General features: G+C 41.5%; 1 protein-coding gene across 1 annotated transcript; it reads left to right on the top strand.

The window, feature by feature from the left end:
- Positions 1-709: 709 nt before the first annotated feature.
- On the top strand, positions 710-12,741 carry LOC123765454 (neogenin). The gene is made up of 8 exons (XM_045754035.2): positions 710-868; positions 2,258-2,545; positions 3,422-3,573; positions 3,796-3,925; positions 5,824-5,923; positions 7,206-7,399; positions 11,006-11,287; positions 11,575-12,741. The coding sequence occupies exons 1-8, from the start codon at positions 814-816 to the stop codon at positions 12,153-12,155; spliced, it is 1,782 nt and encodes a 593-aa protein (XP_045609991.2). The 5' UTR covers positions 710-813; the 3' UTR covers positions 12,156-12,741.
- The last annotated feature ends 2,034 nt before the right edge of the window (positions 12,742-14,775 follow it).

Genomic DNA, 14,775 nt, shown 5'->3' with positions numbered 1-14,775 from the left:
CGATTTTCTACTCATGTTGCAAAGTTAAACCCTGCTAACCTAAGCTTCCTAGGCCTAATAAACACTATTTGAGGCCTAATACAGTACATGTGTGCTATACTAGGCCAAGGTATATTTAAGTTTGTTTTTAAGCTTAATTTTTTTCGAACAATAAAGTGAATAGTAAAAAAAATAACTATCTAATTGCTTAGTACGTAAATGTTTGTACTATAGTGCACACAGTTACAAAACGTACTATCTAAACAGGTTGATGGGTTGGACTATCTAGCCTCCTAACACCTACACCAATGAAACACATCGTCATGAATGCAAACTCTACAAACACCCGGACGTTCTAACCTAGTTATCTGCCTTAAATTTTAAACAATTGGAATACAATTTGAGAGAATATTCAAACACGTAAACAGTCTCGAGCAGCAGCTGCACCAGGTATCAGATACCTAATATGACGGGACCCAAGAGCTGGACACCAAGACAAAGCCCCCTAGCAAGCACAAATTGACAGACAGTATACAGGAGCAACAAAGTCTCAGCAGGTGTGGTGGGCGATATGGCCATAGCCATTACACAAGCACACACACAGTTCCCGCCCCTTCTGGCAGCTTACTGCTGCTGTTTTCCCAGCCCCCAATGTCGGCGTGCAGTGTTTCTGTCACCCTTCCTTCTGTCTCATATCGCCGTGCGACGGGTGCAAGAGATAATAAGGAGGCTATAAAAATGGAAGGGTGAGCCCTCCCGCTCCATCCATCTTCCATCACCGGCCCAGACAACATTGACCTGAAGGAAAGCAACTTGGTACAAGAACTGGACGTGATGAGAGTCTTCGTGATCCTGGCGGCGATTGTTGCTGCCTGCGCCGCGGAACTTGGTGAGTCACGAGCCTAATAGACCCAACAAGAAAAAAGGTTCGGTGATTGATCAGCAGCAATATTTGCCTGGATGTGTTATTGAATATGAAGGAAAAGGTTAGATCATTTGTTCTAGAACGAATGTTATATATTTCACTAATGTTCTTCTTCACATGTGAAGGAAGTTGAGAAAATAACTCTCCACGGTTCATTTAACACATTTAATGGGACTGACTCGCGTCGCTAATGGAATTTTTTTCACTAAATCACACATTAGCATCTTCGAAGGCAGTGAATAGGTTCGAGGAGAGGCATCAGTATATTACATACAGGTACCAAGAGGGGTGAAGTGGTTACCACACAGCGATAAGTTTCTTTACCAGAACACAAGGACGGCTATTCAGCGATGAAATGTTTGCGACATCCACGGTACACGTCCCACCTCTACAGAGCTGGCAGAGTGTTGAGGCTCAGGACTCATCAAGCACACTGAGGAGAGTTGTCTTTCTCACCTCCAATATGGCAGTTGTCTCCATTTATTACACAGTTCACAAGCTCTGAAGTGCTACGAGGTCATTCTCAACCCAAGATTACTATTAAAGACGATCTCGTAGTGCTTTGTAGCTCGTGATGCGTGTAATATATGCAGACTAAACTGTCATGATGGAGGTGAGAGAGACTGCTCTCCTAAGTGTGCTTGATGAGTCCTGAGCCTCAACACTTGGCCAGCTCTGTTGAGGTGCTTAATTAATGCAGATTAAACTGTCATGGTGGAGGCGAGAGGGACAACCACCCAGTGTGCTGGTGAGTCCTGGCCAGCTCTGTGGTGGTGGAGGCTGCTCCTGCTGCTGGTGGAGAGGAGAGACTCAAGTCTTGCTCTTGATCCCAGACAGACTGAATGATGAAGAAGGTTTAGAATTGAGGCCAATAGGAAATGTTACTGTCCCAGTCCATTCAGTGCACCGTTGTGGACACGATAGTGACGAGCAGATAAGGATGAGGGCAGTACGGTGTTACTGGCTGATGCGATATTTATATAACAGATAATTAATGTAAACACAGATCATCTGAGGGGAACAAACAAATACGAATGACCTCATTAAGGATTCGTGAAGTAAGGAAGAGAAACATTTTCGGCTTAGTACTGTTTCTGGCTGACCACATGTCAGGACCCCAACGTACAAATTGCAATGTTCTATGAAAAATAGTGGCTGACAAATACCCAGGTTTTCTATACATTGGTAGGTTAGGTTAGATGAGTGGCTTGAGTTCGTACGTTTCTGGTGAGGTTAACACTGTATTTTGTACGTTGTGGCAAATTAAGAGAACACACTGGCCTGGGTGTGCGTGCGTGCGTGCACACATGTGTGTTGACAGAACAATTCTTCAAAAAACATTTCCTCCCGCAGGCCACGTTGAGAACTTCCGGCAGACTGCCAGTGGTGACGGCATTATCACACTAGAATGGGACTACGTCAGTGGCGACGAGAACTTCCCGATTCAGAAGTACTCCCTTGAATCTGATGACTCCATCAACACTGTCGGGTGTGTGGCAAGTCACTGCTCCTACACCTACAGCTACCTCCAAGCCTGCAAGGAGTACACATTCGACCTCACCCCCATCTTCGTCGACACAGTAAACGGCGGAACAGTTAACGGCGATACAGTTACAACCACCGGATTTGCCAATGATAACCGTGAGTTTTACAATATTTACCGTTTAACAGTAGCCATGAACACTGTAGACGATCATCTTAGTTTCCAACACTAAGAATGAAAGTTTATATGTTTTGTATCTTAAACTTTAGGAACTGTTACAGTGTGTTCATGAGTGCAAATTATGTGTAAATGTACTACTCTGTTTTGTTAAATTACAATGCTAGACTATAGATTTAGAACAGCATTTTGCTAATTTAGTAAAATTGTATACTGTAGATTCCAACGAGAGTTTGCATCTTTACTAAATGGATGACTTTATGCAATGTCCCACGCTTGAATATGTTTAAAAATGTACGTAATATTCATCCTTTGACTCTCCAAAATGCACTGTAGATATTCCAGTCCATTTCCAAATCAAATGCAATCTTAATCTAACCTAACCCAAGTATAAATTTACTTCATACTAAGCAGCCGCCAGGAAAGGTTAGGGTGATTTAGGTTAAGCTCGGTGAGGACGGGTTTAGTTGAACATCTTAAAATGTAGGATATTACTTAAAGTTTTATACCTTATTAAAAATAAACGGGACGAGCACTAGGTGGAAGGTGAAATTTTGCTGAAGTAAAATTTGGTACAAATGTATTTAGTAAATTTTTGTACTTAATATAAAGTAGACTATAGGAACTGTATGAACGTTGCTGGTGAATATTTGTTTCATTTTTTTGTATTTTCAACTGATATAAAAATCAACTTATAACCTGTGTTGCATCTTATCCCTCATCTGTGAGGTACACTTGCATAAACTATTCTGTCCCACCACTTCCATCCATCATCAACCGCTTCTCAACCTTGCAACTAAACACACACACACACACCCGTAAGTTCCTCTATACCTGTACGTTATCCTCACGTACAGCTCCCAGCGCCGCCAGCAACCTGAGGATTACTTCAGAGGACGACACTGGTACAACCATACAGTGGAACGCCCCCGACACTAACCCAGACTGTGTCAAGTACTACGAGGTCTGCACCAGACTCGATGGACAGACGGAGACTGAATGCAGTGAAGTGAGTGAGAAAAGGTGGTGAGGGAAAGCCAGGTGGTGAGGGAGAGCCAGGTTGTGAGGGAGAGAGCCAGGTGGTGAAGTAGTAGTTGGTGTTGAGGGAGAGGACGAAGAGGGCCAAGATGGGTGGGAGGTGGAGTATAAGGGGTGCAAGATGATGAAAGAATATTGTGAATAGTTTCACTTGAGCTTTCAAGTGCCTTTTTGAAACTAGTATTATTGCCAGGTGGACGGCACTTCCGTCAAGTTGGCTTCCCTGCAAGCCTGTGGCTACTACCACGTCAAGGTGACGCCTGTGACGCCCACGGACGCAAGGGGACCCGAATTGGACGAAACCGTCACCACCATGGATGGAAGTAAGTGCCCACACATTACCTGTACTTGCTTCCTTATAATAATATATTTACTTTTGACTATAATTTGACCACGTACATTAAAATTCGCACATATTTTAGATAATTCATTATCATTAATTATGGGGAATCAGTTTCGTGAGACATATCCCAGGGAGGTCAATTTCCAGTAACGGCCTCTGAGCCTACCTGAGGGCATAATTATGACGACTTTCTGTAAGTCAGTATTGAATAACTTCCACTCATTCGTTGTTGCTGACATGTGGCTTGTCAAGTCAGCAATCTTGGGGACAAAAACTGCACATAACTTTTAGAATAACAAATTATATTCAAACAAATTCTTACTTATAATGTGGCTTACTTATAATGTGGCACCCTCAAATTAAGAAAAACCACATTTGAAGAATTAGAGAATGCTGAACGCATTTTCGGTTCAATTCGGTTTCATCAGAGCAAGATAGAGAGTGGGAAGTTAAGATGTTGTTTATGATTTAGCTACTGGAAAAAAAATTCCAAGTAGCATCGGCTATGGTGAGCCCGTAAGTCGAGGCTCTTTTTGGAGCCATTATCAGTATCAATAGCTGATACTGGAGATGTCGGGATGAGGTCCATGGACGTGCCAATCCAAGACCATAGGGCTGGACAGACTGGTGAATTGATGGGGTACACAGGTGGCTCATAGTTGAGTGCCACAGGAGTCAGCAGGACTGTCGGCGGGGCTGGCCACAGTCAGCAGGTCTAGGGGGAGATGTCCAGGTGTTACAAGAGGATTGGTTTCCTAATCCCAGTTCCCCAAAGTTGGTAGTCTGGTCGAATTTCCTTCTTCAAGGTGTCGTAGAGGTGGTCGAGGCATTCTTGAGGGGCGACCATGCGAAGGATCTATCCTGCTTCCCTGCACTTGTATTCCCAGTAATCGTTGTGGATTATAGAGTTATGCTGTCTGTCCTCCTTGGAAAGTGCGCAGCCTCGTCTGATATACCCAGAGGAAGCAGCATGGAAGCCTGTCAGTCTGGTTGGTGCCAGTGCGGGATCTGGAGGTGAAGATGGTGCCCGGGCAGCCGCATGATGTAGTGGTGTAGTGGGAGTACTGGTAGCAGTTGAAGCACTGCCAGAGTTCTGTTAAGTGTATCTTGGTCACTTAGGTGAGTGCTATTATGATTCCTGTGCACTTAAGTCTGTGGTCCGTGGTGTGGCGGTGGCGGAGATTTGTGCTAAAATCTCAGCTGTGGAGAGAACGAGGTTCTTCCAGAGGCGAACTTTGACCCTGACTATCATAGTGAAGGTGGGCACTGGACCATAGATGCTTGGATCTGTGATGTGATTGCGAGGTGAATATCGAAGGAAAGATTTGGCAGGCAAATCTCATAGTCAGCCCCCAAGGGGAGACAGGTCACCTTACCGCCAGGAATTGGTGATGATACCATACGTTTAAGGAGAAAGGGGGGAGGGGAAAGAAAAAGGAGAGGAGGAACAAATATAGAGAACACATATTCACCCTCTCATTAAAAACACAGAACATCGTTTAAACCAGTTAAATGGATGCTACGTTGTATTAACATGCTATATTGAAACTTATAGGGGGAAGGTCTAATTTGTACATGCCAGGATTAACATTAAGGTTATTGTTACAGTGTTTGATCAGGACTGACTCAATTAAATTTCGTTCAATGAAACTCTCACTTTTAACAATGCATTTGGCAAAGGTATGGGTTTCCTTCCCACTCTCTATCTTGCTCTGATGAAGGCGAATCAAGCCGAAAACTCGTTCAGCATTCTCTAATTCTTCAAATGTGGTTTTCCTGCATACTTGGAACAGTGTTTTTGTGATAATTGTTGCATATTAATATATATATTACTGTATATGGAGTGAAGGGCTTTATTCTGGAGGTTCTCCTGCACAGCTCCTGGGCCCCCTCAGGACGTGGTGGTGGGTCTCATCACCAACACCACCGTCGAGCTCAAGTGGAACAACCCGGCCGTCAACCCTCTCTGCGCGGTAGAGTAAGTCCAAGTGCTTCCTTTTACTCTGATGCACTTCACCTAACATGCATGTCCTTCACATAACATGCCCAGATGAACAGCTAGGGGTTTTTTCTAAATATAAATACTCTTTTAAGGGACCCAACACGATAATTACGTTAGTAAATTATCTGTCAAGGTCAACTACATATGTGTAGGTTGTGGTTGCTGGCCTGATGAAATTATTTCCTAACAGGAGAACTGTTATAAACATTATTGTACTATAGTCAACTGCCGAGGTCTGTAACTGGAGTAATTTGCCAAAAAAATTAAAATACTAAAGTAAATTGCCAAGGATGTCTCACGTCAGTTATTATACTGACGTAAAATGTCAAATACATTAATCAGATATTGGTCCTTCAGGCAGTGAACCTTCTTCCTACAACCTGTCCTCTTAAAAAGAACGTCGCTTTTGGCCGTTTGCCAGTATGGCCGAATTTGGACGTAATTTGAAAATGAAAAAAAATGAAAATAAATTTGGGATTTTTTTTTTTCAACAACAGTAAGTTAAGGGTCCTCTGATAGGTTAGGTGGGCAGGAAATTCTCATAAAGTTTCAAAACGTTATGAAATACGTGAATTGAAAGTCATCTATTCTAACCTTACAGAGTCGGCCGAACGACTCAAACAGAAAACGGAACAGTACGTCACTTTTGCGAGTCGATTTCATTTCAAATTACGTCCAAATTTGGCCATAGTGCGCATACGAGCCCAAAGTGACGTTATTTTTAAGAGGACGGGTTGCTTCCTAAGGACCATTATACCACCTTAAACTACGACAGATTATTCAATATTGCCACACTGTTCCTGGAGTACAATTCTTCCTATTATCACATGTTCTTTGTTTAGTGAAACTTCTCCGTTTGTACATAATGCTCCCTCGCACGACTAACTCCTTCTACTGCATCACACTGCTGCCCTAAAACCTTTATTGTGCTGAAGTATCCCTCCAGACTTATCACTCGCTGATCACCTTGGTGCACTTACTCTCCTAAAGAAAGAATGTCATCTGATGCAGTGCTCAACGATGCACGTGTATGCTTACTCTCCTTAAAACTCCTCCCAACATACCCCTGATACCCCATACCCCTTAAAACTCCTCCCAACATACCCCTGATACCCCATACCCCTTAAAACTCCTCCCAACATACCCCTGATACCCCATACCCCTTAAAACTCCTCCCAACATACCCCTGATCATCTTGCAATTAAATGTTCCCCCAAATAATGCACTTTCCATGCTTTAAGAATGTTTTTGTTCGCAGTTACTCCATCAAGTATGGTCCCGTCATCTCCCGAGCCAGCCGCATCTCCTCCCTGTCTGAGGAGACCTATGACCACCACGCCACCCTCAGCCCCCTTGCAGGGTGTACCAATTATTCCATTTCAATTTCGTCCGTCAGCAAGTCAAACCTGGAGAGTGTTGCCGTTACAAGATATGCTGCTACCAAAGAAACTGGTAAGGAATTATTGCAAACAAAAAAGAGGAAAAAGTATGCAGAAGAGTTGAGTTAGAATATATAAACACTCATGCACTTGGTGTAGGTGTATATCTATACTCTAAAAGAGTATGTCTGTCTGTCCAAAGTTGGAGGCCTGACACTTGGAGCTAAGCTCACCCAATTTTGTAGGGGGACTGGTCTGGGGTATGGTATGTACGGACATAGTCTGGTTAGGGTAGGTGTACGTGAAATGCTTTAAGAACCATAGCCTGTAACCCAGCACCAATTTGTGATTTTTATGAATTTGTTGTCCCTAGTGTTAAAGTTACTCCCACCATTTACCCGCGCAGGTTCATGATTTACTTCATATGGAAATGTTTATCTCTTTGAGGTCAGAGGAGGAAAGTGGAGGGTGGGCAAAATGGGGGAGACGGAAGGGAAGAAGGGCAGAGGGGAGAGGCGGGGGGAAATGAAGATTTGGGAAAAGGGGAAAAGAAGAGGAGTGGTGGGAGAGAGACTGCTGGGTTGAGACTCCTAGTGTAATTACCAGTGTAATTACCTAAGTGTAGTTACAGGATAAGAGCCACGCTCGTGGTGTCCTATCTTTTCAGTACAGGACTCTGTCATATAACGCTTTGAAACTACTGACAGTTTTGGCATCCACGACCATCTCACTTAACTTGTTCCAACCGTCTATCCACTCTATTTGCAAAAGAGAACTTTCTAATATTTTTTCAGCATCTTTGTTTCCTTAGCTTAAATCTGTGTCCTCTTGTTCTTGAAGTTGCTGATTTCAGGAATTCCTCTTTGTTAATTTGGTCGATTCTTGTTATTATTTTGTAAGTGATCATATCACCTCTTTTTCTTCTATCTTCTAATTTTGGCATGTTTAACACCTCTAGTCTGTCCTCGTAATTTTTTTTTTCTGCTTCGGAAGTGTATTCACCTAGTTGTATTCACCTAGTTGTGTTTGCAGGGGTTGAGCTCTGCTCTTTCGGCCCGCCTCTCAACTGTCAATCAACACACACACAAAGTGCGTGCGTGTGTGTGTATGTACTCAACTAGTTTAATGAATTTAAAAGGAAGTGTGCCAACTTGTAAGCACTTTACCATTATCCCAAGCCAAGACGGATGTTCAGCCTGGCCTTCAGGAGGTAGATGTTGACCCCAGATGCCCGTACGCCCCACTACTCCTTATCTTCCTCACAAACCGTGAGGCTGGCCGGGGCTAGTTGCCCTAGTCTCAATTACTTGCCACAGTTCACAACAATAGTTAATTGATATTCACTGGGCAACTAAGATCAACTGAATCGTTATCCTCAACACCGATAGTAATTATATGGATACTTGACCAAGGTTATTTTCAAATACAATAGTGGATAGTAACCTGAACTTATAATTTATGAATTAACACAGGGGAAGATGCTGGCAAGTCTTGCATCCACACATAAGCTCTAATCTCCAGGGAAAGTCTTCCACTGGAACCCAGATCAAAAGTAGCATTTTCCTACATGATTTTCATAGAAGGCGTATCCCACATTTTAGTAAATGCTATAGGCTTCTAAAACAGCTTAACACGACAAGGCTTTAGCAGGCTTATTGGTGCAATGTCTCCTGCTAGGGAGATAATCCATTTTCCTCCTTTATAGAAAACTTTTCAACTGACAAGAAAGTCATCTTTTCTATGACAAACGTTTCAGTCAATGTGTCTAAAATGCTCAAATTTTGTTTCACTCGACCGTAAAAGTTGGTCCCAGTCTCATTGCGGAAATAAATACCAGGGATAAATTATGAAAGTACCACAATTGGGTGGGATTATAAATTAAATAATACAAATTTCCTATGAGCATGCACTACAAAAAAAGGGGAAAGTCTTAGCTGTCACAGTTGTCCATCCAAAGATTCCTCTTGATTTCCTGGGAGATAAAGTGGACTGTTGAAGATCAGGTTGACGAAACTTCAGGTACCTGTTGATATTTTTCACACATCAGTACACATAAAAATGATTTAATGATAAAAGGCAATAATAACAATAATTACTGCAAATGTATTGGTTCACAAAATCTACTTGATTTTGTTGGATATCTCTAGTCTAGTTCTCATTAATAGTTATTGTAAAATAACTATATAATAGAATTAACTGCAATAATGATAGATAAACTGGTATAATAATGATAAATAATGATAATAAAACTGGATGATGTATTTTATTATATTTTTTACAGTTCTAAACGATTAATTTGAAATACAATTTGCTTGTAAGATTAAATTGATAGTGATTTTAAGATGATTAAGTGTTACTATATTATGATTAAATTCTTAGTTAAGGAGTAGTAGTGACGTTATATATTGCTGACCAAGCAGTCTATTGTGGCGTGATGGCCACATGGGATGCCTTTGTTTCTAAATATAGACTATCACACCACCTGAGGTTTCCAGCCTATGTGACCTGAGTGGTGTAGACAGTTAATGTATGATGTAGAATGTATAATGCAGCAAGTAGCCACTTAAATACATCAATTAATGTATCAATATATATTAGTATGGTGGAAATTTTCCCCGGCCGTTGTGATGCTGTTTGACGGATCTGTTTATTTTCATTTCATTATTTCTACTTAAGCGAGCCATCCATGAATATCTACCAGCTCCATTATTTGCAGGGATATTCCTGCATAAGTCCTTGGCTGGTCTACCAAGTGTTACTCATAACTGTCTTGCTTAGATGGTGGATAGGCATTTATGACTCGTATATTGGCTTCAGTAAATTTGTCTCTAATGTGCTTAACAACTTCCTCTGCACTGTGTAATGTCAAGAGGTATATAACAGCACCTACCCTGTCCTTACATTCCTTCCAAGTGTCGTATAATCAGTTTGACCAGACCACACACTAGAAGGTGAAGGGACGACGACGTTTCACAATCGACTTGAGAATGGTCCAAGACAGATCGAAACGTCGTTGTCCCTTCACCTTCTAGTGTGTGGTCTGGTCAAACTACTTCAGCCACGTTATTGTGACTCATAGCCGTATAATCACGCTGACCACGTAACACTTGATAAATTGAAACATGATAATTATCAAAGTGTGCAGCTAACTCAAGATCTTAGTGGCTGGAAGCATCGCACCTTGAGGATGCCAAAGTTTTCAGTGTCACAATCGTCTTCTTTCAGTTTAATTTCTGGTGAATTTACATGTGATTAAATTTGAACATCATGTATCTAGAAAACTATGTAATAGTGTTTTTGTTTTATCAGAGCCTTACATATATATTCATGTTTTAATGTATGCTAAGAACGCTGAGTGCACACTCGCATTCTTTGTAACATTAAATACACGGTATCAATGGTAACAAGCAATTTAGAGCACTTCTATTTATTAGCAATTATAATGTGCTACAGAAACTCATTTTATTACTCGCGAAAATTTGCTATTGTTAGCAATGATTTCTTGTATTAGCAAAACTGTTACCTATTTAGTCACTAAGGCATTTTATCCTGGTATATTCAGGACAATTAACGCTTAAAGAAATTTAATAATTTTTAAGATACTAAAGACCAAGAACATAGGATGAGTTTATAACTGATTTGCCCCTCGAGACCCTGAGATTCCCAATGTTCCTGACAGAGCCCCTGCCAGCCCCTTACATTGTGGTGGACCCGGCCGACACAGACGCCATCAACGTACACTGGGGCGAGGACGAGTCGGATAACTGCGCCGGACACTTCGTCATCTGCTGGAACGACGGTATTCACGCGGTCGACACCTGCGAGAATGTGACGGACTCAAAGGGCTTCACCATCACCGACTTGCTGCCCTGCACCGAGTATGAAGTCACCATCACCGTTGTCTCTCCCGGAGGCATCACTAGCGTCGTTGTCGGCAACTCCACCTCCACCCTAGACGTCCGTGAGTCTATCCTTACTGAACCTATTCAATACAACTCTAATATAAATACAGCTGCCCTTTTCTACTGACACTCCCTTTTCTATCAACAACACTTCTTCCCACACCCATTCTCTTTTATCTACTCACCTTCATGTTCTTAAAGGTTCCCTGTTTTCCCGAAGTTACAATTTACCCCACATCCACATTTTTATGCATACGACGTGTTAAATTGTTATACCTCTAATACAGAATAAACATTATAAGCTGATCCTTCTGTAAATCACTAATGAATGAATGTGTTGTTTCAGCTCCTGAACCAGTGAAAAATCTGCAAGTGACAGACATTCTCACAAGTGAGGTTACCATAACCTTTGACCCACCAGAGATCAACACACAGTGCGTTAAGGGGTACGTCCTGCAAGTCTACGACCTGAACACCACGATGACGACATCGATGAGAACGTCAGAGCCCATATTGGACTATATCACTGGTCTGGCCGCCTGCACAACCTACCGCATCATCGTGTCGACCGTCTCCCCAACAGGACTGTTGTCCACTCCGCAAGAAACATATGCCACGACTGCGGACGATACACCCAGCGAGCCACAGCAATTCGGGGTGAATGCAGTCAGCACCAGCTCCATCTCCCTCCAGTGGTACCAACCTGACACTAACGGTCTATGTGCCAGTCAGTACTTACTATCTTGGAAAGACAGCACGGGCGCATTTGTTGGCAGTACGACAATTGTTGATCCATCAAGCTTCAAAGTTTATTACACAGTTGAAGGCCTCAACCCGTGCGAAACCTACTCATTCAGTCTCACTGCCAAGTCATCCGTCGGCGAGAGCACTGCTGCAGAGTTCTCGTTCCAGACTCTGTGTAGTTAGATTGTATAGGCTTGAACCCCGGGGACCCTAGGCATCACCGCCAGCCCAGCGCTGCAGCGACAATCAGTTCACTCACGAGTCCTCCAGACATACATTCACAAGTGCTCCAGCTGTTTCATTCACCACCAACTCCTCCAGAATCAAGAAATTATGAGAGTCTGTCCACTAACTTAGACCAATTATTTTGATGCCTCTGCGTTATCAGTAACTATAGTTACTTTATAATGGAGTATCTTTTGTGTTTAGTCTGCTCTCCTAAGTATTTGTTAGATAACTTTAGCAAGGATGTGTAATTAACTGGCTGCATTTACTAATGACAAATATTTTAATTAAATAAGAAACACCGGTAGAATCTGCTTTCCGGTAAGCAAATGATGTTAATGTCAGGTTAGCAAGGTTTTGGTTCCAAACGTTGGTAAGGAATCCTTGTAACTGTTTACACAACATGGCTGTAAATGTTGGAAGGGCAGGGTTGTAAATACACCAGGGACTGTTTGAACAGATCAGTGTTGACAACAAAATTAAGACACACAAAGTTAATTGCATATTAAGAGCAAAACATCATATTCAATAAAGCCTACTCTCACCTTGGTGTTTATCTACATCATCTGGAAGTATGAGTGTGAGTAAAGACTACATACTTTATTGTGTTTATTCACCTTCCCACTAATGTCACGAACAATAGTCTGATTCTATCATTTGTTCTTCATTAAATACTTTACATTTAGCTGTGATTAATACAACGATTCGAAACTATTCTACAAAAGATCAGCAATATAGAAAGATTGTCAGATCACAATAAGTATTAATGAATTACGACATAAAATCTTCCCTTATCCACTAGAGTGCGACTTATGTCATATGACATACGAGTTTATTCAAGGTAAATACTGCTTATATTGTATTACATTTCTCGCTAAATAAATTGATGTAAATCTAGTTCTACTTATAAACCCCTTAATGAATTAACAACATTTGACATCTCTGGCTATTATTACCTAATAAAATGACGAGCCTCGTTATTATACATAAACAATATTTAATTAGAAGACGTGGAACCATCACGCCCAAAAATATATTCTGTATTACAAATATTAAGTTTGAGACATTTTATTTTTCTTCGATCACCCGTTTCATCACATGCGTTCCTCGGGCCATATTCACGAAGCAGTTAAACAAGCACTTACGAACCAGGGGCCAGATTCACGAAAGCACTTACGCAAGCACTTACGAACCTGTACATCTTTTCTCAATCTTTGGCGGCTTTGTTTACAATTATTAAACAGTTAATGAGCTCCGAAGCACCAGGAGGCTGTTTATAACAATAACAACAGTTGATTGGCAAGTTTTCATGCTTGTAAACTGTTTATTAAATTCAACCAAAGCCGTCAAAGATTGAGGGAAAGATGTACAGGTTGGTAAGTGCTTGCGTAACTGCTTCGTGAATCTGGCCGCTTGAGTCCAACGAGACAGTAAAAGTAAGGGGTAACATCTTTATCCAAGTATCAGGAACTGATATCAATACCGTATGTTGCACACTTCTACGTTGAATCACTATTTATTAGTGTAAACTGCCCGAACAATATAGAAATATAGAAATTAGCAGTGTGCCATATCCTATTTATTTATGTGTGAAAGGTATGATCTCGATACTTCTTACTGAGTTCACTTATCACCATGAATGTAATATTAAAATTCTTTACTATATTTTGTAATATATAATTACATAATTAATAATCGACTTGAGAATGGTCCAGGACGGACCGAAACGTCGTCGTCCCTTCACCTTGTGTGTGGTCTGGTCAATCTACATAATTAATATATATTGTAATATGTAATTACATAATTAATGTTTTGTAATATGTAATTATATAATTAATATGTTTTGTAATACGTAATTACAGTTTGTAATATGTAACATTAATTACACAAGATCGTTGTAGAAGAGCACATAAACATTGTTCTTCGATTAAACTTATTTTGTATGAAATGAACAAATCCACAAGGGCCGTGACGAGGATTCGAACCTGCGTTATTTTGTATAACATTTGCGGTTTATTGTGAGTCCGCAAAGTCCTTGAGAGGCGTTGGGCTTAAGGCTTATCACAGCACCTGGAGGGGGGGGGGGTATAAAGGTCTCCACAAATAGTTTACCGTATACCTGGTGGTGTATCCTTGAACAAATCTTTAGGTAAAACCCCGGTTTGGGTCTCGGGCGAGGCTGCGGGATCCGTGAAAGGCGTAGCACTCCCGGGTGCAATTCTTTTACCATCTCGTAGTCCAGTCGAGCAAGGCGCGTCTGGGATCATCCTGGGCGTAAGGTGGAACCCTCATCACTGCAATTGTGGATTTGTTTATTTGATATATCACGCTTTTGTGATTTCTGTGTGCATAGTGTATCATTTCTCGCGCTGTGCAGTACTCATTGACCACGTCTCGGTTAATATTCCCCGGCGCGCCTATCTTCGCGTTTAGATAGTGGAGGACATTAGTGATGGAGGTAATGACGATTGTATTGATCTGTCTCCCTGAGTAAATTAAATTTAAAACCACATTATGACTATTGGAGACTGTGAAGGTATGAAAAACCTGATAATGAAAATACTGAAACCTATAGACT

Source organism: Procambarus clarkii, chromosome 30 (assembly GCF_040958095.1).
Source record: "Procambarus clarkii isolate CNS0578487 chromosome 30, FALCON_Pclarkii_2.0, whole genome shotgun sequence".
NCBI classification, from domain to species: Eukaryota; Metazoa; Arthropoda; class Malacostraca; order Decapoda; family Cambaridae; genus Procambarus; species Procambarus clarkii.
The sequence above is the reverse complement of the archived record's forward strand: the minus strand, read 5'-3'. Positions and strand labels throughout refer to the sequence as shown.

Excerpts from the sequence above, each read along its gene's own strand:
- LOC123765454 (XM_045754035.2), top strand. The coding sequence starts at position 814 with ATGAGAGTCTTCGTGATCCTGGCGGCGATTGTTGCTGCCTGCGCCGCG. Across the intron at positions 3,574-3,795 it reads CGGAGACTGAATGCAGTGAA|GTGGACGGCACTTCCGTCAA; the intron begins GTGAGTGAGAAA and ends TATTATTGCCAG. Across the intron at positions 7,400-11,005 it reads TGCTGCTACCAAAGAAACTG|AGCCCCTGCCAGCCCCTTAC; the intron begins GTAAGGAATTAT and ends TGTTCCTGACAG.